Source organism: Gadus chalcogrammus, chromosome 19 (genome assembly GCF_026213295.1).
Source record: "Gadus chalcogrammus isolate NIFS_2021 chromosome 19, NIFS_Gcha_1.0, whole genome shotgun sequence".
In the NCBI taxonomy this organism is placed as follows: Eukaryota; Metazoa; Chordata; class Actinopteri; order Gadiformes; family Gadidae; genus Gadus; species Gadus chalcogrammus.
In genome coordinates this window covers 14,600,747-14,621,789 of record NC_079430.1, presented here as the reverse complement: position 1 = coordinate 14,621,789, position 21,043 = coordinate 14,600,747, and the positions used below count along the sequence as shown (strand labels likewise).

Below are 21,043 nucleotides of genomic sequence, written 5' to 3'. Positions count from 1 at the left end.
AGAGATACATAGAGGTGAGGAGAGGGGGAGGAGAAGCGAGCGAGCGAGGGAGAGGAGGGAGGAAGAGTCAGAGGAGAGGGAGAATGGATGGATGGAGAGAGTTGGAGGAGGAAGAATGGATGAATGGAGAGAGTTGGAGGAGGAAGAGAAGGAGAGGAGAGGGAGAATGGATGGATGAAGAGAGTTGGAGGAGGAAGAGAAGGAGGAGAGGGAGAATGGATGGATGGATGAAGAGAGTTGGATGAGGAAGAATAGATGAATGGAGAGAGTTGGAGGAGGAAGAAAAAGGAGAAGAGAGGAAAAATGGATGGATGGAGAAAGTTGGAGGAGGAAGAGAAGGAGGAGGGAGGAAGAACGAATGGATGGAGAGAGTTGGAGGAGGAAGAGAAGGAGGGAAGAGGAAGAATGGAGAGATGAAGAGTTGGAGGAGGAAGAGAAGGAGGGAAGAGGAAGAATGGGGAGATGGAGAGAGCTGGAGGAGGACGAGAAGGAGGAGAGAGGAAGAATGGATGGATGGAGAGAGTTGGAGGAGGACGAGAAGGAGGAGAGGGAGGGAGAGTCAGAGGAGGGCTGAGATCGCTCGTTTCCATCGAGCACTGTTGGCTCCGTCCAGGGGACTGTGTGAAGGTGCTCCTGTTTCTCCACGTTGCTAAGCAACCGCAGAGGGAGGGGGAGGCTATTGATGTGCTGTGAAAGAGCCACCACTGTATGTCTTTTTACGCACGCACACACACACACACACACACACACACACACACACACACACACACACACACACACACACACACACACACACACACACACACACACACACACACACACACACACACACTTGATCGACTTTGCTTCCTTCCAATCCATCCTCACCTGGTCCACTCATACAGAGTGGTGGTTGCCGCGGGGAGAAGTGTGTTTGTCGCTTTGATGCTTGTACCACATTACCTCTGGTAACCGCGTCAGACTAGAACCCATGGCCTAGGGTAGTAGCGCCTGCATCCTTCTCTTGAGTTGGACCAGGGACGACAAACCCGCATCCACCAGCCACAGTGACCGGTGGGCGCGCCAGAAAATAACCCATGTGCTACGCTAAGCTAGGCCAAGCTAGTAAGCTATGCTGCTAGGCTACACTGTGCTACACTGCGGTGTACGAGGACAGCTCAGGATATTGGCCACAGAGTATTAGCTGTGGGTTGTGGTGGTGGTTGTTGTGGTTGTGGTGGAGGAGGTGGTGGAGGGGGTGGTGGAGGGGGTGGTGGAGGGGGTGAGGCCTGGGTGTTAAGGGGGTGGAGGACGTTTCTGGTTATTAGTGGCAGTATTAGACGGCTCCTCTGGGAGGTCATTACAGCCACCGCACAACAGGTGGCCGAGACAGATGCTCTAACGCGCACGCACACACGGTATGTGTACGTGCGCGTGCATGTAGGGCTGAAGGGAAAGGGTGGTGTTGGTCAGCGGAAGAAACAAAACCTGCAACCAGAGCCCCCGATTTGAAACACAATTCATTCATTCATTCATTCATTCATTCATTCATTCATTCATTCATTCATTCATCACTCAGTCATACCTCAGACAAAAACACACACACGACCACACACTAACCTATGTGTACTTCTACGTTCGAGCCAAGACGGAGCTAGATTTCCAACAACCTTAACCCCAGTGCATCACTGCCTCCTCAGCGACCCTGTGACTGTTACGACCGTGTGGGCGGCAGGGTTCATGTGCAGGGTGTGGGCCGAGGGCGGTGCGCTGTCTGGTGGTGGTGGTGGTGCCTACCTGGCGGTGGCGTTAGAGGAGAAGCTGGCGGAGGAGGAGGGCCTGGGTGGAGGGACAGAGGCAGGGAGGCCGGCCAGCATCACAGGACATGGGGACGAGAAGAGAGTCATGTTAGGAGCTGCTGCAGGGAACCAAACAAGGATTAGTTAAGCTGCCATGTTGTCGGATACACTGTGAGCTGAACCCTGACAGCAGAGCCAGCAGAGAGATGGAGGAGGACGCTCATAAGTGTGTTCTGTTCACAGCGAAACGCCCGAGAGCACTTCAAATGTGCGCTAGCAGAAGCTAACCCACGGTCCGGGTCAGTGACTAACAACGCATGTTGTTGATGACTAACCCTGGCGCTTCATAACTCTGCGGACTCGATTGTGCTCGCCTTTACGCCCCCACGTATGTTGTAGAGAGGAGAGGACATTCTGGTCAGCAGAAGTCTCCCACCACCAGTGGGTGGAGCAAGGTGATGGACACCAAACATGGGGGACAATGATGGCGACGGTGTGCCTTTTCAATGACATTTTGGAAAGGCAACGGTAGCTGTACAGCGACAGTGAACTGAACCGTGGTGGTGGTACCATCACCCTGAGATGGCGCTCTACTCGGGGGGATGTGAGAATGACCCCTAGCAGCCCACCTGTCCTGTTCTCAGACACACACACACACACACACACACGACACTAATCACACTAATCCATCACAGCTGCGACTGATCAATGTTTAATCAGGCCGTCACAGAGCTTGGATGACAGAGGAAGGACAGCGACGCCGTTGTCTGTCATGCCGGCGTTGTAGCCATGGAGACGCCTGCCCCCCCCCCCCCCCCCCCCCCCTGAAACCTCCCCTCCCTCCCTCCACCAGGTATTGATTACCAAGCCAACGAACAACCTGTTGCTGAACGGCCAGCGTAATGAGAGGCGGCCGGGGCGATTTAACGACTGACATCCCGACAGGCACCAGCCGGGGAAAGGCCAGGATCTAAGGGAGCACTGTGGAGCCAGTTCCATCACTTAGGAAGAAAGGGGCAGGATTAAGGGAACCTTATTTGTGGTCAGTTCAATGGGGGGGATTGCGTAATGGGTGGGGGGGGTCGGGTTCACTCCGTGATCTCCTCATCCCAGGCGTCACTGAGCAGGACGCCCTATCTGCTCCTTGATGACGCTCCTATCTGTTCCCCCCACCCCCCCCCCCCCTTCTGGAAACAAGCATCTACGCTTGGGTCTCATGTTTAGGGTTCTACGGAAGCATATGAAATGCGAACGGGATGTCGGGTGTAACAAGGGATTAGTTGATCTTTGATTCAGGTTTTTTTCAACAGGTGGCAATTAGACAAGCCAGGGAGCTGCCCTGAGTCCCAGAAGACAGTCACCTGTGAAAATACAGAGTGTTTATTTTCAGCTGAGTGTAGCTTAGCGACTGGCCAAGTTAGTTACACTACCAGGTGGGCAATGACAAACGAATGCTAATAGGTCATCTACGACACTATGAATGTATTACATTGTGGCTTCATTCATGTAATCACCAGTGTATCTATCTGCGTCTGTGCCAGACGTGAACGCGATGCACCGATATTAACGTCACCCGATATTGACACGCGCCAATGATAGGGGCCGAGGTATTGATGATTGCTTCTCGCCGTTACTATATTGCATTGTTTGGCAAACTTTTACTTTAAATAAAAAATATAAAAATGCCAAAAATGCCTCTCCCAAACAAAGTTCTGTGTTTTCAGCTGCTTGGGACAAGAATGGGTTTTAAAAAAAATAGCTCAAAAACTACTTAACACCTTATACAGACGCACTGTCACACAGTCACTCACTTCTGCAAAGACACGCACAAACGAGTACCATAAGGAAACGAGGCCCATTTCCCCAGAGATGGACAGCAGGTTGGGCAACAGAAAAAGGAAAGTGGGTGAGGGTTGAGAACCCCTGGACACACATTCAGACCGCGGGAGAAGGGCAGCAAGGGACGCACAAAGTAAATCAAGGTTATTAGGCGTTTCATTGGCAGTGCAAACACCTCCTCTGTTAGCAAAATGCCAAGCAGAGCCTGAGGCTCCCGCTATCTAAACCTTTGGATGTCTGCAAATCCTCTGGGTAAATATTCACATCCTTGGTTACAGTGTTACAACGGCCACGCCGCCGCCAGCCACACACAAGACGGGGAGGGCACTAGCGCACAACTGCACCACCGTAACCTACGTACACTACACACATTAAACCACACACACACACACACACACACACACACACACACACACACACACACACACACACACACAGCAACACACACACAGCCGGTACAAACTCTTGTTACAGCATGCAATCACATTCCGATACCATGAATAAGTCAGAGTGTGGCAGCAGAAACGGGATCGCTGACAGTGGGTTGTGCCCTTGCCCGGCCAGGAAGTCCAGCAGCACCGTGTGCGTGTGTCTTCTCTCAAACAGCACTCGTCGAACCCCGACAGGTCTGGCGACCAAAGCGTGACACGTGGTCCCGAAGTCACTGCTTTAGTGTGTGCGCGCAGGTGTGTGCGCGTGTGTGTGTGTGCGTGTGTGTACGGAGCCACCTGTAGGAGAATCGGCTGTAGACGGGCTGAGAGGGCGCCGTGGGGCTCTTGGCGGCGCTGTCCATCATGGACGCCACTGACAGGCTGAGCTCCAAAAAGCTGCTTCACACTCTTTAACAGCTCCGAGGTCTCAGAGGCTTAACTCCACAGCGGACACCAGCGGTCCTGAGCCCTCACGTGAGCCCGGCACAGGGAGACACACAAACCGAGATACATCTGCTTCCCTCTCCTCCCACCCTCGACAGGTCACTGCGGGAGAGAAGTCTCTCGCTCACCTGTGCGAGAGAGCGGGCCTCACCTGAGGGAGAGCCCGTCCCCTCTGCTTCCTTGGCAGGCCCAGAGAGGGTGGGGGGGGGGGGGGCGGTGGTGGTTACCATGACTTGGGAGAATGCTCCCACCGGGTAGTAAGCAGGGCCTACCAGGATGGGCTCCTCATTCGGCCATGCTTCTGTTTACAGTTCGGTGAGCGATAAAGAGAGATGAAGACAGAGAGATAAATTGAGAGAGAGAGGCTAAATGCCACCTTTGCATCCAAACTGAGTCTCAGTCTACCGCACGCCTATCTACCGCCTATCACCCACACTTCAGCAACGCTGCTAGAAAGACTCTCGGGCTGAAACACTGCCTAGATGGATAATAAGACAGAGCGAGAGAGAGAACGAGAGAAAGAGAGCTACAAATATAGCGCGATAGACAGAGAGAGAGAGAGAGAGAGAGAGAGAGAGAGAGAGAGAGAGAGAGAGAGATAGATAGCGAGATAGATAGCGAGATAGACAGAGGAACAGAAGGAGAGACTAAAAAAGGCCAAATTGGTGCGACCGAGCAAGTTTAAGTGTTGAAAAAAAAAGCCGTCGTTCACACTTTACCCTTCAGACAAGTTCCTTGGTCACTTCCTTGTGGGGACCTCAGCTGTCCGCAAGTTCCTCTCTTATTCACTGGCAGAATCTAGGGGGGGGGGTGGGCATTCTAGTCTTCAAGTCAAGGGGGCAGCGTCTAAATCTGGCGTCGCTGTGGAGGGACGGAGGTGGTGGTGGTGGTGGTGGTACTGGTAGAGGACCATTGACCAGTTGCTAGGAGACCAGCAGAGCCATCTTCAGTCTCTCTGGTGCCGATGCCCAAAAGATTACATGTAAGAGAAAGGTGGTGATGGTGTGTGTGTGTGTGTGTGTGTGTGTGTGTGTGTGTGTGTGTGTGTGTGTGTGTGTGTGTACATGCGTGCGTGCGTGCGTGTGCGCGTGTCTGATGGTTAGCAGGGGAATCTATCACCTGTGGGAGTAATTAGTCGGAACAAAACAAAAGATGGAAATACATTCAGGTGACATACATTCAGACGGCCCCCCCATCCCGGTCATACTCCCCGGCGTAAGCACACACGTTGAACGGGGGAGGGGTTCATATCTGAATCCCCAAGTTGCTGTAACGACAAATGGAAGTTATTGTGGGAAAGCCGATCAGTATATCGGGTAGGGTATAGATTATTAAGAAATCAAATGGAAGGACTTATCGATGAAGAAGGGCAATGTGAGGGAGATGAGAGAGGTACGAGGGAAAGTTGAGAAATGCCACATCGGTGATGTTTACACTCGTACCACAGTGCTTCACGGACAACTTACATGCACCACATTTTTGGGTTCTGTGTTTTTTCCATTTGGCCATGAGTGCAATTTTAACACAAAGCACACCGGTCGGCTGAACCACATGTGATCTTTGGAATGCACCCTTCTCCCACCGCATGCATAACAAGGCCCTCACATCCACGCCCTTCTTCTGAGACCAGGAAGACTTTAAGACCCGCTGTATACGTGTTTTAATCAAGGTGATTTAGAGAGAAAGGAGAGGCTTCTTTGCTGCTTCTATATATACACTGTGGCCCAGGGTTACCAGGCCTCAGAGGGGCTATGGGAAACCTGTGTGTGTGTGTGTGTGTGTGTGTGTGTGTGTGTGTGTGTGTGTGTGTGTGTGTGTGTGTGTGTGTGTGTGTGTGTGTGTGTGTGTGTGTGTGTGTGTGTGTGTGTGTGTGTGTGTGTGTATGTTGGGGATGTGTGTCTGTGTGTGCGGGGATCCCACATATTTTACAACGGTGTTTCATCGCCAAGCGTTCGAGGAGGTCGTCTGCGAGCCTCGTGCGGAAATTCCGACACTCCGACCGCAGCCGAAGATTCTCGCTATGCATAACTGGGTGCTAACAAGGAGCTAACCACTTCTGAGACTGCTGTTTTTCTCCTGTTGTGTTGTGCAACGTAGATGTACCCCTGAGTACATGAAATGCCTCTCAAAATATCACTCTTATTCTCTTTGGAAAAAAGTGTCTGCTAAAGGACTTCATAATGTTGCACTTAAAAATAGTATTTTGCGGGCCTTTTTTGAGATTGTTGCAGCCTAAAATGCCTGATGTTGCGTGAGCTTCTCCAAAAAGTTGCATGAAAGTTGTGTTTTTTTTAATGTTTTTGTTGCTGCGATTACAGTGCGAGAGGAAATGAAAGTTGCGATAAAAGTTGTGATTTTTTCTGATGTTAAATATTAAGTTATAACTGCAATTTTCCACGACTAATTTGTTAAATATTAAGTTATTATTGAAAAAACATTAATTAAAAGAAAAAAAACACTTAGAAATGGTCCTATGAATAATAGATTCTTGATTCTTTCCGCGCTGACTTGGATGCAACAGCCTGTGTCATAGTGATCTGCCTCATCGTCTGACGTCCTGCCTGCAGATCTGTAGTTATGTTTCGCGGTGGCAAAATGCTTATCAATGGAAGAGTGTCTGCTTTTAAGTGTACCTTTGTTGTGTACGGGGAATGGGTTAACCTAGCGATTGTTAGTGCTTGACACTTGGTTCTATGAACATCCTTACAGTACCGACAGCAATACATTGTTTCTCGTTCTTCTGACAAATGTACTTATTGTAAGTCGCTTTGGATAAAAGCGTCTTCTAACTGCCCTAAATGTTCATGTAAATGTAGTCCAACATTCACTTTGCCTGATGGCAACGGGTGTCCATGCCTTGTGTGGGCCGTACATAAACAACCATGCAATGATTCTGGGGAAAGCTGCTTTAGTGACACGCCACATTAGTATTTCCATATGACAGGCGCGCGGTGTTAACTGAGCAACACTGCAATTCATGAATAAACATGACAACCCCTCATCAACAGTAATAGTAGATGTATAATCATCAGTCAGGGACAATAATTAGCGTTGTGTCTTGGATAACACCAGTCTTGCAAATGTCAATTTCTCAATCAGAGGGAGGGGGGTTGAATGTAGAGAGCCAGGCCGCTCCCTGATCCAATCCACCAATCATCTGATGGGAGGGATTACCATCGGTTATTGGATGATAAAGGTCACTGCTCATCACAGCCAGTCACCTCTCCAGGCAGACAGGAGTTAAGGACCCCAAGACTTGTTCAGAGTTCACCTAGATTTTGCATAGCCTCTCCCCTCTCGCACACACCCCTCTGACACACTGATTGTATGTTGTACGTCCTTGCACTTCAAAAAACGACTTAGCATTGGGAAGCCCTATCCAAGCTGTCTTAATTGTATACAGGAAATAGTTCCATCCTTACTGCACCGACAGCGATATATTGTTGTTTCTTTCTTCAATTACAATTATAATATTACAATATTACTACATCAACTATTACTTATTGTAATTCGCTTTGGATAAAAGCGTCTGCTAAATGCCCTAAATGTAACTGTAAATGATAAGGGACCCTGTGGGGGTTCCTGTGAGTGACCCAACAGAAACATAAGGACCAGGACCGGGGTAGGGGGATAGTGAGGTGCAGGGCGCTTCCCAGGCCCAACCGGGTCAGTTCAGGTCGTGATGGCAGCACAGCACACCACCCAGCCAGCTGCTTCATGAGCCTTTTGTGTGTCTTCACCAGGGTAGATCCACATGTAGGTCAATTGTCCAGCGTCAGTGATGTGCCGTTACACAGATAAGGCTAGCATGTGAATTCCCAGAAGCCTAACTGCTATTGCTTTCTCTTTCTCCGCATGTGCATGCTTGGGTGTATCGACTGAAAGATAGAGAGAAGGAAAATTCTATCTGATCATTTGACCGTGCCGTGTGTTCCAAGTGTATGTTGCAACAGGATGTGCATCGCAAACCACAATGAAAATAAGATAAAATGATCATAAGGGATGGTCGCCCCAAATAGGTTATCTCACTCCTATGACGCGGACACATGCATGCACAGTACACACACACACACCACCGACACACACACACACACACAAAATGACATACACACACATACATAAACACTCACTCACACACACACACACACACTCACACACACTCACACACCATCGCATGTATGCAGATACAATGACACACACACACACACACACACACACACACACACACACACACACACACACACACACACACACACACACACCATAAGTATGGTGCAAAGTAGAATCCCAATAACTGTGTGCATGTCAATTATGTTTGTGGCATAATGCATTGGCTTACACACCAAAAAGTATGTATGGCATGCATACAGCAATGTTTTGAGGAACACACATCACAGCATTGACTGAAGGCTTCCAGAAAGCACTAAAAGAGACAAGCATGAACATGCAGGAACGTCTTGCGTGATGCTGTATCCGGCTACAGTGTCGAATAACTCAGGGGCTACAGCAGACCGTATCTATGCCTACAGTTGTACATACAATTATAGTCATCAAGCCAGTCAAACACAGTGGAATGCAGTGTATGATGATTACAATGAGGTGTCATGACCTGCAATTAAAAGCCCAATTCCAGTAAGAAATTACATATGTGATGGGAGTGCTGGTTACCCTTTTACTGTCCCATCTTAAAGAGCACAAAATGTACATCACTTGAACAATCGTTCAATTGTAACAGCACAATTATTACGAAATACGATGCGTGTTCAATGTGTGTATCAAATGCATGTTCTTAAAAAACGCTTTACCTGTTTTGGTTGGACCTCATTTTCTCGCTTTTTCCAATAAGTATAAATATATATCTGTACAACTTCTTGAGTTGGAAAACAAACAAACAAACGCCACCGTATCGGACAACGTTAACGTTATTAGACGTTGCGCGAAGTACCGACGTGTCGTGCCATCTGACCGAGTGCGACGCGCCACAGAACGTTATCTCGTTGTTACGTGTCGGGCTGCGCGCGGGGGGGCTGGGTCCCCGTATTCGCTGCTTTTCTCCGCTACTTCGTGACCAGTACGTCCAGTTATAAGACGCGGGCGACGCTATAGCCAGCTTATTACACTTAGGTTAGCCCGAAGCTAAGTTAGCTGCTTGTGCCTTTGTGCAACAGCGCCTTCAAAAAGTTGGGGGGTGGGGGGGAAGAGCAACTTTTGGGGTCTTTCTCGCTGTATTCCACGTCCGACAGTCGGTGTGCTGGGGGATGACAACGTTATGTAAGCGTTGGGTCGGTTTAAACTCACCTTATGCTGTAGTAACTCATGTTTATCCACGGTTGCTATGGAATATCCCCCAGACAGGCGGCCTCCTGGTACTTTTCTCTAGCGGACGCGCTCAGAAAATCTGTTTTCCAACTCCTTAGTTACCAAACGCAGCCGCAAGGGACATTCCTATTGGACGTCGGTATATCTAAGCGTGTTCGTGATTGGCCGACAGTTTTGGTCAGTGGCTTGCGTTGTTCGCCAGAGATGGATATCTGTTATAGATACTGTTTATTTTATATTGATCTATTTGGCAGAAGGGATGTAACTTTAAACTTCACAGGGTCATATATATACAAAAACTTATAATCTTTTATCAGAAACAAGCATGGTCAGCCACTGGACTTTAGGTGGTCTTTGGGTTAACCCCTAACCCAAATACTTTTAATAGTTAATCACATTACCATAATAAAAAAAATCAAAATCTAAGGATACTTGTATAACTCTCTCTTGATGTGTGAACAAGCAAGTCCTCCGTAATTCAAAATGTAGTACAAAATGTTTTGGACTTATCACATTCACTTTCAGACACATTCATATTTTTATTTCAAAATAAACAGGCCTATGTATTTCATTTATAATTTTCTTAAAGATTACTGCTGAATGAAGAAATGTATTGCAATAGTAAAAATGTGTTACCGTGTATCTGTTCAATAATCAATTACTGCAGCCCTGAATTGAACAATTCTGCGTAAAATATAAGCCTATTCTAATGATAACCCTCATATTCTGCCCCATGATTATTTCAATAAAAAAAAAAACAATGGAAACAAGAGTTAAATGCAAGGAAAACATGTCATTGGTCTGATGGGTACATTAATATGCACCAATTTATAACATTATTGTCCATGTGTTGCACACACGCTAACACACACACGCACACACAACACACAACATCACCTAGGAACCAACGCGTCCACTTTAGAGAGATAGCCTCCTTTCTCCAGGGCCATCATCAGTCCCTTCCTCCTCCTCCACGTCACCCTCAACCCGTAGTCCTGTTCCGGGGTGTCGGCCACCAGGGTCTCTGGCTGGCTCTGTCTACATTCCTGGGACGGGGTCCCCAATAGCGGGTAAACACGGGCAGAGCGACTCCCCCGGCCCCCGGGAAGCACCTCGGGGGTGTCCAGGTCGGAGGGGCTGGGGACGATGCAGCAAACTGCGCCGGGGGTCTCTGACGTCGCAGAGCGGGGGGGGCTTGTTGTGGTGAGGGGGGCTGGGGACTGATGACTACCCCCGGCGGGGCGGCCAGGGGGCTGAGGTGGTGGCCGTTCTGCAGCGACACTGGAAGACGTGGGGGCATCGCCCGGTGTCCCTCTGGTGCGTCTCTTTGACGTCTGTTGGTTGGGAAGAGGAGCCACCATGGAAGCCTGTTGTTGTTGTTGTGGTTTTGGTTGTGGTTGTTGTGGCTGCTGCCGATTGGTCGAGGCCGGCGCCGCAACGGACACTTTGTTCGATTTCTTTGCGTGTGTTTGCTTTGGTTGTCCGTTGATGTCGGAGGTAGGTGTCGGACCTCGGTCGAACGATAAGGTGGGGAACTTGCAGACGCTGGTTTTGGGACCCGGCTTTCTGGACAGTTGACTGCTTCGATCGAGGATGCTCGTGGTGGAAGGGCCCTTCCTTCTGCCCCGTCTGCCTGGGGGCGCTGCCAGGTGAGACTGGTCAAACTGTGGACTCACCTTGAAAGGGAAGAACCATGCGTGTGTTAACCGGTATACCAATGCTTGCTTTGTGTATAATTTGCATTTCTTGTTATATTTGTCACTTGAATGAATTTGTTGTTCTATGTGCAACTTGTATGCAAAGTCACTCACCCACAGAGCAAGAGATGTATTGTCGTGTGTTGGCCTCTCTGTGATGAACGACTTGGGGTGTAACGCTGCTCGCACCTCGGGCTCCTCGTTTCGGAGTCTGGATCCATCTAGCGATTGCTCCAGGAACAACAGAGCAGGCTTCGGTGTCGTTCGTTTTTTACGGGGCATTAGAAATCATGACTGGCGACCTATAGTAGCGAGAGATTGCTAGATGCCCACATGCACGTAGCTATGCATAATTTACATTTGCATTTAGGGCGTTTAGCATCAGTTAAGCAATCTTAATTTCCGAAAAACGAGTACATCCTGCATATTATTTTTTTTACAGATCCACTGCTCCATTATACTCAAATGTCAATAATACTGTACATGCTTGTACTAACATCCAATTCGACATCATAATCGTAAATAGCATGAATTTCAAATCATAACACGACCGAGCGATTCCCTTTCTGTTTTGTACCTCGTCCTCATTTCCCGGTTTCCACCGTACACGCTCCTGATTGGTCGACGGGTCTACGACGTCAACCGCTACCATTGGTCGATGTCGGCGTCACGTGATCACGTTGACAGGAGCAGCGCCCACAGCGGCGCCAAAATTCAAAAGATTTGTTCATTGAAATGACGAGAAGTGCTACGCGTTGAGGCTACTATGGAACTGTTTTCACACTAGTGCTGATTCTCTAACTACTAGATCTGGATAAACCACAGCCTTTTGAATCCCTATCGGGTGGATTATCAAGCGGATCACGATGGAAAGTTGCTGCGATATGAAGGTTTGGAGCTGTCTTAATGTGTTTCCCTGTTAGCACTCCACCACCACGCTTAGCATCCGATCCAGAAGTGCAGCCCCTCTAACCATGCTCCCTTATGTAGACCTAGCGCTTATTAACCCTATGGTCTAGTTACCGCGTAATATCTACAAAAAGTCCCCGACCCACTGACAACGCTCCGATTGGCGATTAAAAACCGTGAAGTATGTCCTGGTCCTGATCTCGATGTAGCAATGCGCTGTTGTGGACGCTAGCTGTCGCCTCTGTCCGATGTTTCCTCCTTTTTGATTCTTTATTTGACTAACTGACTAATGAAACGGTTATTATAGTTTATGAACCGGATCTCGATATCGAGCTGTTTAGTTCATTCAGAGGGAGTAGGTCTCGTATCCCCCGCGGAATCCAGAACCCTGGAGCGGTTCTGGTTCCATCTGCTGGTGCCTGGCAACACCCTCTATATCTAACCGCTAACGGATAAAGACGTTTTTTTTAAATGACCGTACACAGTAGAAAGCGAAAGCGGACGGACTCGCTCGATTAATTTGCGATTTGTTCGTTCCCACTTTCTTGATATATCTTTTACACAGAGAAACCACGGATACCAAAGGGGGTTTTCTGCGATCTGAGCAGGATGAGACGAAGTCCAAGGAGACCCCTGATCCTCAAACGGAGGAAGCTACCTTTCCAACTGAACGACCCCCCGGCTAATGTGGTCCCGTCGAAGGAACCCTATGGACGACCACCACCAACACCTACACCACCCCCCAATGGGCCCTTCCCAACGGCCATCGTCTTCCCGGACGGCATCCAAGTCGTTTCCCACCCCACCAGGCCCGACACCCAGGTGGTGGTCATCCCAAAAACAGCCGATTTACAGTGCGTCATCGGAGCTCTGACGGCCAAGGGCAAAGAGCATGGGCCCAACGGACCCAACAAATTCATCCTCCTGAGTGGAAGCAGCGGTGGGCTGGAGAACGACTCGCATTTTGTGCACTTATCTGAGGGAGATGGTCCGCCACCACAGAGAATAACTGGAGGACCACCGGGTAACGTGAAGGAGGAGGGGGTTTGCCTGGACATTAAACCCCTCACCGGATTGAACCCATGTAAGGGCCTTACTTTGATAGATAGTGTAATGAGGTTGATTGTTTATTGATCTGTACAAGTTGGGGAAGGATGTTGTTGTGGTTAGGGTGATCGACTCCCAGATGGAAGGATCTTTGTTTGATCCCCAATGTCCTGTATACCTTCTTCTTTACCAAAAAACAACTTGAAATCACTGCAAGTCTGCTGAGTGACTCAATATTGAAATCGTTATTATTGTCTCTATCACTTCTCTACAGTGTTGGTGTTTACTCCTCCCAGATGGAGGGATCTTTGTTTGATCCCCAATTTCCTATTTACCTATTCTGCACCAAAAAAAACCTTTAAATCACTGCTTAGTGACTCAATAGGGAATTATCATTGTTGCTAACACTTGATGTCCCCAATATCAGTGTTGGCGTTAATTCCCTAGATAATTTATGTTTCTTTGTCTGCTAGTCAACAAGGACCTGGACTGCAGTCCGCTTGACGACAGTCTCACCAACATGCAGTGGCTGGGCAGGATGAGCACGGACACAGAGAAGAGTGAGGGGGCGAAGGAGAACTACAGCCTTTCCCAGCAGGAGTCACAGGAGGTCAGCTGGTGTGATGTGGGCACCTGGACACGGGAAAGTAGTCTTTGGGTGGCTGAGTTGGTTTGAGAAACATGTCCGCACATGTCTTCTATAAAGAACCTCACTAGAAGGACTGGGAGGGGTTTCTTCTGTGGTCCCCATTACATGTTTGACATAGGGATTTTATCACATTCACGTGATATATTACCATATACAATTCCAGACATTTTTGGCAAACATCAAATGTGTGACTTAAATGGCAGATGTAGTATGTATAACTTAGATTTCTGAGCGTCTGCGTCCATTTCACACATTGTTTTAATCCAACCAGCAGCAGCCCTTAATACCAATGTCCCAGTGCTTACTTCATAAAACTAAGTGAGCAATAGTATTTCGCTCCTGGCTACAAATACAAATGCCCTTTATGAAACTGAACCTTTTAAACACATTGCTTGAATACGATACTTACAGCTTATAAATCCGCAAACTCCCCTGTCTCCCATATGCATCTCAGACCCCCCCAGAGGTCTTTCCACCGCTGCCCACCCCTCAGACTCCTCCCTGACGCTTTATTCTTCTCCGACAGACCTCCGACAGCATGGTGGTGGAGGTGGAGGGGGGCGGGGAGGCGAAGGCCACCCTGTCGGACCGACCTCCCTACTCCTACATGGCCATGATCCAGTTTGCAATCAACAGCCGGCCCGGCCGCAGAATGACCCTGAAGGAGATCTACAACTGGATCGAGGACCACTTCCCCTTCTTCCAGCAGCAGACCAAGCCCGGCTGGAAGGTGGTAACCCCCCCCCCCCGCCCCAGCCATTTACACTAACCATTTGGTGCTAATACTCTTAGCATGAGCTGCGGAGGTAGATAGAAACATCCACATGAGACTACTGTACTCTTTTCGTGGTACTTTAATTAGTAGTACTTGTTGTAGTGAACGTTGTAGTAAACTACGACGACAGTTAACAGCTGTTGTAATTTACTGTTGTTTATCATAGACTACCGTTTACTGTTTTAGTGTCTTAGTTTACTTGAATGGCTATTTTCATGGTACTTTAAGTAGGCGTACTTACTGCAGTGAACGTATTAGTAAACCACGAAAACTTTTTTGAAGACCGTGTACCGTTATCATTAGCATTGTTGCTTACATTCAATGGTTGTGTCCTGTTGGTTCCGCCCCTCAGAACTCCATCCGCCACAACCTGTCCCTGCACGATATGTTCACGCGCGAGACCTCGCCGGACGGCAAGGTGTCCTACTGGACCATCCGGCCCGAGACCGACCGTTGCCTGACCCTGGATCAGGTGGTCAAGGTAAGCCGTGGAACACGCCTCACTTCCTCACTGCTCAGGGAGGGTAAACATGGCCCCTTGGCACCGTGCTCACCATGGCGGTTCATCATGTACGCATCAAGGCGGCTCTGAGAAATAGCCGGCCACCGGTTGAGTCTGTCGTCGCTCGGCTTAGCTCAGGTGGTAGAGCGGGTTGACTTGGAACAGGAATGTTGCTAGTTTGATCCCCGAGTGTCGAGGTGTCCTTGAGCAATGCACCTCACCCTGACTCCTCCCGACGAGCTTGCTGTCGCCTTGCATGGTTGACACCGTCGTCGACGTGTGAATGTTTGTATTGGCTGTTGTAATTCGCTTTGGAAAAAAGCGTCGGCTAAATACCCCAAATTAAATGGAAATTGATCAGAACTCGGTATTGTCTTCCTGGTCGTTGCCTTTTCCAAAGGCAAATTCCCCCCGTGGTTAATCGTTATCTTTACTACAACATCCACATGTATTGTGCCGTGTAATAACGCCCTCTTCATGTCCGTAATGTCCTCTTCAAGTGTGCGACGACAGAGTAGCCTATCCAAGTGTTTTCAGCTTCATGGGGACCTATTATGCTTTTTCGACTTTTATGACCTATAAACGTTGTTATAATGATTGATAGTCATGTTTAACCATACTAAAGTGTCAAATAATGACGTACATGTATTTCGACGTATTCCCTGCTGACAGTCTGGGGTGGCTGTGCAGAGCGCTAAACACTCGGGGCAACACCTGCGATTCACTTGTTCACATTTCCGGGAAATCAACTACGTAGAGGCACTCCTGCCGCGCCCCCATATGCCTGGTCAAATTTGCCCACGCGCGCGCTTCAAGGAAGATAACCAATCACAACAGAGTTGGGTTGGCAGGAGGGGGGCGAGGGGGCGGAGAAGGACGAAACGGAGCGTTGACAGAGAAGGCTGAAAGCGCCCAGATGAGAGGAAGAGTTTCCCGAAAGTCGACATCGTTTTTTGTGTGTGGTTAACCATGACTATCAATCATTATAACAACGTTGATAGGTCATAAAAGTCTAAAAAGCATAATAGGTCCCCTTTAACGATCTGTCATAATTCGAACCCAGACAACTGTCTTTTTTTAATTAATTTTTTATTGTGTTGGTCTCATTCTGTTTGATGAGTAGTCCTTCTCTCTCTCTCCTCCGGCAGCCCGGCTATGAGGGGACGGTCACTCTGGTCCCGGCTTCCCGGTCCCTTGTCCCACGCCAGGTAACGTTAGGTCCACCTTCGTCTCTGAGGGCTCTGCGGTCGGGAGGAGGAGTGCGAGGAAGCGGAGGGGTTGGGTGTGTGTGTGGCTCTCACAACAGCCCCTCGAGACGCTGTAGCCGCTGGGTACACATCGGGTCGTGTTGTGACACAGCCCCCACTGGGGTGCACGTCTCTCTAGCGTCTGAACATGTTCTTAAAGATCTCGACTGGATATTGGATGGTTCTTCCTTTGCGTTATGGCTTTCCTTCTACTCGTAAAAAAAAAAATCGTTTTATGGTTTCTTTCTCTAACTGTCTACCGTTCTCTCTGATGCCTAAACAACCCCCCCCCCCCGCGCTTGTTTTATGGTGCAGGGCTCTGTCTCCATAACCAAAATGCATGCAAAGGGAAAGTAGAAGGTCTATCAATATTTTTTACGTTATTGTTTAACAGGAGCAGACGGGGATGTTGTCGTCTTCCACAAGGAGTGTGGCTCGTGGCTGTGGTAAGTTTCTGCAAGAAACGGACCCAGAAACAGAATCAGAATTAATCCAGATTGGGATTTATGGCCAAATTGATTCACTCATGCAGGGATTTTGACATGGTACGTCGGCGCAATAGGTACAAGATGTGAAATAAACTTTAAAAGTGCATTAAATCAAATCTCCAATCGGCACCAAAATACATATTAAAAACGTCCAACACAAAGCCAGCCCCCTTGTGTCCTCCGGCCTCTTTACGCTGCCTCACCTCCTCCCTCTGCTCCGTGTGTCCAGTGAGGAGGATGAAGCCGCTCCTTCCCCGCAGCGACTCCTACCTGGTCCCCTTCCAGCTGCCCGCCGCCACCACCACCACCACCACCTCCATCTTCCTGCCCACCTCCTACTCCCCCCAGGTCCAGCTCCGGCCAGCCCCCCAGCGTACCCGGGACACCCCCCGGGCCAATAAGAGAGTGAGGATCGCCCCTAAGGTAATCCTGCTCGGTCGTCTCACGTCCAAGAACTGTTCAGCTTTTCTCTTTTTCAAGCTTGTTGTCCGAGGTCACTTGGGTTTAAGGTGTTAAGGAGCAGCTAGGGATGGACCGTGTTTAAATCGAGGTTTTCTTAGTGCCGCCTTCCATTCACACACATTCATACGCCCACGGCAGTGTGGACCATGCGAGGCTAACAGCCATCTGCTCACGACTGGCTCGGGTCGAGTGTTTAAGTGTCGAGGTGTCCCTGAGAAAGACGCCTAGGGGGACACCTCGACACTTCGCCTAGACCGGCCAGGGATCGAACACCCCGCTCTAGCTCCTGAGTTACTGCCACTGCACAGGTACAGGCATCGGACGGAGGTCCCTTTCAGATGCCCATCTCGTTGCGCGTACGTGCACGCTTTATACGTGACACGAGTTAGACGGCATTGGAATTCTGACACCCCCCCCCCCGCCCCCTCGGTTGCCCTTTGACCTCTGTCTGCTCAGCAGGTGGCGCACGTCGACGCCCCGGCCGTGCCGCTGCACCCCACCGCCAAGGAGTTCAAGGAGGAGCCGGCGTGCCTGCCGCTGACGCCCCGAAGGGCCCCGCGTCAAGGAGGTGGTGGAGGAGGCAGCTCGCGGCGCAAGCAGCGTCTGGTGCTCCCCGCGCACGAGGAGCCCGTCCTCCTCTTCCAGGACAGCTCCTTCTTCGACTCGGGCGTGGCCTCGGACGCCTCGGGACTCCAGGACACGCAGCCAGAGCTCTCCTTCAAAACCCCCGTCAAGGGCGGCAGCAGCAGCAGCCTCCTGGCCTCCTCCACACCCAGTAAGCCGGCCGGATGGGAGCCCTGGAAGGTGACCCCGCTGGGGAAGGGCACGCAGCGGGCCATGCTGGACTTCAGCCCCATCCGCACGCCAAGCGGGCCCCTGCACACGCCACGGCACACGCCCCAGCAGCAGCAGCAGCAGCAGCAGCAGCAGCAGCAGCACCTTCCCCTACAGGATTACTCCAGCTTCAGCTTCAGCTTCAACGGAACGTCCTTCACGGAGCTGCCGCTGTTCAGCTCGCCGCGGGAGCTGCTGACGGCGTGCGGGCGAGACGCGTCGCCCGTGGGGGCCGGCCGCTCGCTGGAGGGCCTCATGCTGGACACCATGAACGACAGCCTGAGCAAGGTGCTGGTAGACATCAGCTTCTCCGGCCTGGAGGACGAGGACTTGGGCACGGCCAACATCAGCTGGTCCGAGTTCATTCCCCAAATGTTGTAGGCCGGCGTCCGGAGGGAAGGGGGGGGGGGAGGATGTAGCAATCCAAAAAAACAAACAAAAAAAGTTGGTTGTTTATCCATGATAGTGATTTAGTTTTGTGTGTTGTCCCGTCGCCCGCGTGACGTGGCGTTGTCCGGTAAGCTTTCCTTTTCTTTCTGCAGTTTTACCCCTCGTCAGTCACCTCCGTCACTCGCTGCCTCTCGGGTTTCCTCTTGAAGGTGTTTAGTTTGGTTTAAAGCTCGTATCCATCTTAAGAATCTTTTGAACCGTTTCTAAGTGCCTGAGAGCAATCTTCATGCATATCTGTGTGTATATATATATGTATCTGTATGTTTTGATTTGCACATTTTTTGTCATGTACAGTTGTGGAAAGGTAAAAAAATATGTGCACGGTTTAGAAACCACGGCCATTCAACTCCCAGCACGCCAGTCCAAGCCGACTGGAAGACGTTCTAGACTCATTCCCCAGCAGTGTTTAAGCGAATCACAGGGTCACAACATGAATGTGTGTTAGTCTTTTCGTAACTGTACCAACCTCAGTGCACTTTTGTAGCCCGCAGTCCCGACGTTGGCGCTGGATTTCAGCCCAATTCCGGGAGCTTTGCGAAGAAATTTTATATTAGAGGAGTCTACGCATCGTTAAGCCCAAAGCAAGTGGAATTGTGGAATGTATGGGTTTTATTCCGGGCTTGTGTACTAGGTAATCCATTATATTTTATTAGCTGCATGCAGGCGATTTGTCCTGTTGAGGCTTGCTAGGGGAGCGTATCAGACTTTCAAGCAAAGCGATGTATCCTCTTTCGTACTGGCGGTTTGGTCCTTTGTTAAGGTGGGCTTCTGGTAGGCGGGGCGGGGGCTTTCATGCCAGCTTTGATGTTATAATATGTGGTGATGTGTAGGCAGGTAGCACAGTGAGGTTGGAACGTTGGCCATTTTTAATTGCAAGCAATAAGTTTCAACGTGTGATTTGATGTATCCTGGAAATAAATATTTATGACTGTGTAAACACTAAATCCAGTTCAGCCACAAGCATCAGATCAGTTCAGGCTCATTGTCACATTTTAATTAAAGCAACTTGACTAGCTACTGATGTTTCTGCCAGTGTTTTCGTATAAAGATCCAGTATTTTATAGAGATGTACATGAACGCTTTGGCTTGTCGGTTGATTCTGTGCTTTAATTGGCTGGGCGGATGGAGTCAGCCAATGGGAGTGAGCTGAGTCATCATATGTAATACCCGCCTCTGATTGCCGATGTATTCTAGGAACGAACGCAGTGTGAAGAGGTTCATTAAAATCCTGGACGTCAACGGCACATTAAGGACGCTGCAGGTACGATTTAAAGGTTAGGTGGGCAATTACTTCTATTACAATATTTAATAATTAAATAAATTAAAGCAATCAGCAACCAAACACTGACAAGAACGGCCAATCATGTCATTCGACCCGAATGACATGATTGGATGGCAGACCGGTCTGTCTAGTCGCATGTTATGGGAAGGACCGGCTTTTGATTGGGGCCTGCAGGAAGGGGTTGGATACATTCAAAATCTAGCTTACTCTAGCTTTTCTCCAAATTAACTACCCCAGCTTTAAGGGAGGTTAACGTAGGCGTACGTTTTGTCTTGAGGTTTTCATAACGCTTTGTCTAGAGTTATTCTGTTGGCTATGATGTCAGTTTGTCATCAACTGAGATAACGTGGTCATCTTCTAGCTGCAGCTTCACTATTCTTCCAGCAGATGGCGGTCTTCACCTTGAGGGCTCCTGTCCTGAGCTCCTGCACACCTGCCTGTATGTCTAGTCACATAAACAGCACATCCAGTACTAGGTAATGGTAGACTCAAACAATGCCAACTTTATTCTGTGAATAAGAACAGAGTATATTCTTTCCTAACGTAGTTCCTCCTAAATGTGTTCAACTGATTTGTTAACTGTATTTAAATGTATTTCCCTATATTTGTTTAAATTTCCCAGGCACTCAAATATAAACGGGGAAATGTGTTGAGTAATTCAAAGCTGACGTTGTTGAAAGTCATCCTTCAAAGTTTATCTAGGATTGACTGGCCGTGTAACCTCGTTTCCTAGGCTTCTTTTGTACGTCTGTTTCTACAGATTAACTGGGAACATTTTCCTTTGCATACTGGATACCCAACAACACAAAGACAAACATAGATTGAAGCAAAACATGTATTTCGTTTACCAGGGAATGTGATTTATATTTACTATCTGCAGTAATTGTTGT

At 49.1% G+C, this 21,043-nt stretch overlaps 3 protein-coding genes across 5 annotated transcripts in view; 1 reads left to right on the top strand and 2 right to left on the bottom strand.

The window, feature by feature from the left end:
- Positions 1-9,917, bottom strand: part of LOC130372863 (tubby-related protein 3-like) — a 21,471-nt gene extending 11,554 nt beyond the window's left edge. Inside the window, exons 1-2 of the mRNA XM_056579023.1 lie at positions 9,791-9,917; positions 1,777-1,818 (exon numbers count right to left, since the gene is read on the bottom strand). Coding sequence (XP_056434998.1) covers positions 1,777-1,818; positions 9,791-9,810 — 62 coding nt within the window. The 5' untranslated portion in view covers positions 9,811-9,917. The remainder of the gene's footprint in view (positions 1-1,776; positions 1,819-9,790) is intronic.
- A 231-nt stretch (positions 9,918-10,148) lies between these two features.
- LOC130372626 (RAD9, HUS1, RAD1-interacting nuclear orphan protein 1-like) lies at positions 10,149-12,067 on the bottom strand. Of its 2 annotated transcripts, XM_056578738.1 has the most exons (3): positions 11,992-12,067; positions 11,623-11,729; positions 10,149-11,487 (listed from the first exon to the last, which is right to left on the bottom strand). In XM_056578738.1, exons 1-3 carry the CDS (start codon positions 12,035-12,037, stop codon positions 10,705-10,707), a joined length of 936 nt encoding a protein of 311 aa, XP_056434713.1. In that variant the 5' UTR covers positions 12,038-12,067; the 3' UTR covers positions 10,149-10,704. The 2 variants fall into 2 exon arrangements, with proteins under 2 accessions (XP_056434713.1, XP_056434712.1); XM_056578737.1 differs by lacking the exon at positions 11,992-12,067 and having other exon boundaries at positions 11,623-11,980.
- Positions 12,068-12,280: 213 nt separating this feature from the next.
- LOC130372510 (forkhead box protein M1-like) lies at positions 12,281-19,881 on the top strand. Of its 2 annotated transcripts, none has more exons than XM_056578556.1 (9): positions 12,281-12,398; positions 12,983-13,501; positions 13,938-14,074; positions 14,640-14,843; positions 15,241-15,369; positions 16,539-16,598; positions 17,032-17,083; positions 17,355-17,548; positions 18,047-19,881. In XM_056578556.1, exons 2-9 carry the CDS (start codon positions 13,027-13,029, stop codon positions 18,800-18,802), a joined length of 2,007 nt encoding a protein of 668 aa, XP_056434531.1. In that variant the 5' UTR covers positions 12,281-12,398; positions 12,983-13,026; the 3' UTR covers positions 18,803-19,881. The 2 variants fall into 2 exon arrangements, with proteins under 2 accessions (XP_056434531.1, XP_056434530.1); XM_056578555.1 differs by having other exon boundaries at positions 18,044-19,881.
- Positions 19,882-21,043: the final 1,162 nt, after the last annotated feature.

What these genes read in the sequence shown, in the direction of transcription:
- LOC130372510 (XM_056578555.1), top strand. Translation starts at nt 13,027, where the DNA reads ATGAGACGAAGTCCAAGGAGACCCCTGATCCTCAAACGGAGGAAGCTA. An exon ending in CCCAGCAGGAGTCACAGGAG is followed by an intron (nt 14,075 to 14,639) that starts GTCAGCTGGTGT and finishes CTTCTCCGACAG; the next exon opens with ACCTCCGACAGCATGGTGGT. An exon ending in GAGTGTGGCTCGTGGCTGTG is followed by an intron (nt 17,084 to 17,354) that starts GTAAGTTTCTGC and finishes CCGTGTGTCCAG; the next exon opens with TGAGGAGGATGAAGCCGCTC.
- LOC130372626 (XM_056578737.1), bottom strand. Translation starts at nt 11,790, where the DNA reads ATGCCCCGTAAAAAACGAACGACACCGAAGCCTGCTCTGTTGTTCCTG. An exon ending in ATACATCTCTTGCTCTGTGG is followed by an intron (nt 11,488 to 11,622) that starts GTGAGTGACTTT and finishes TTCCCTTTCAAG; the next exon opens with GTGAGTCCACAGTTTGACCA.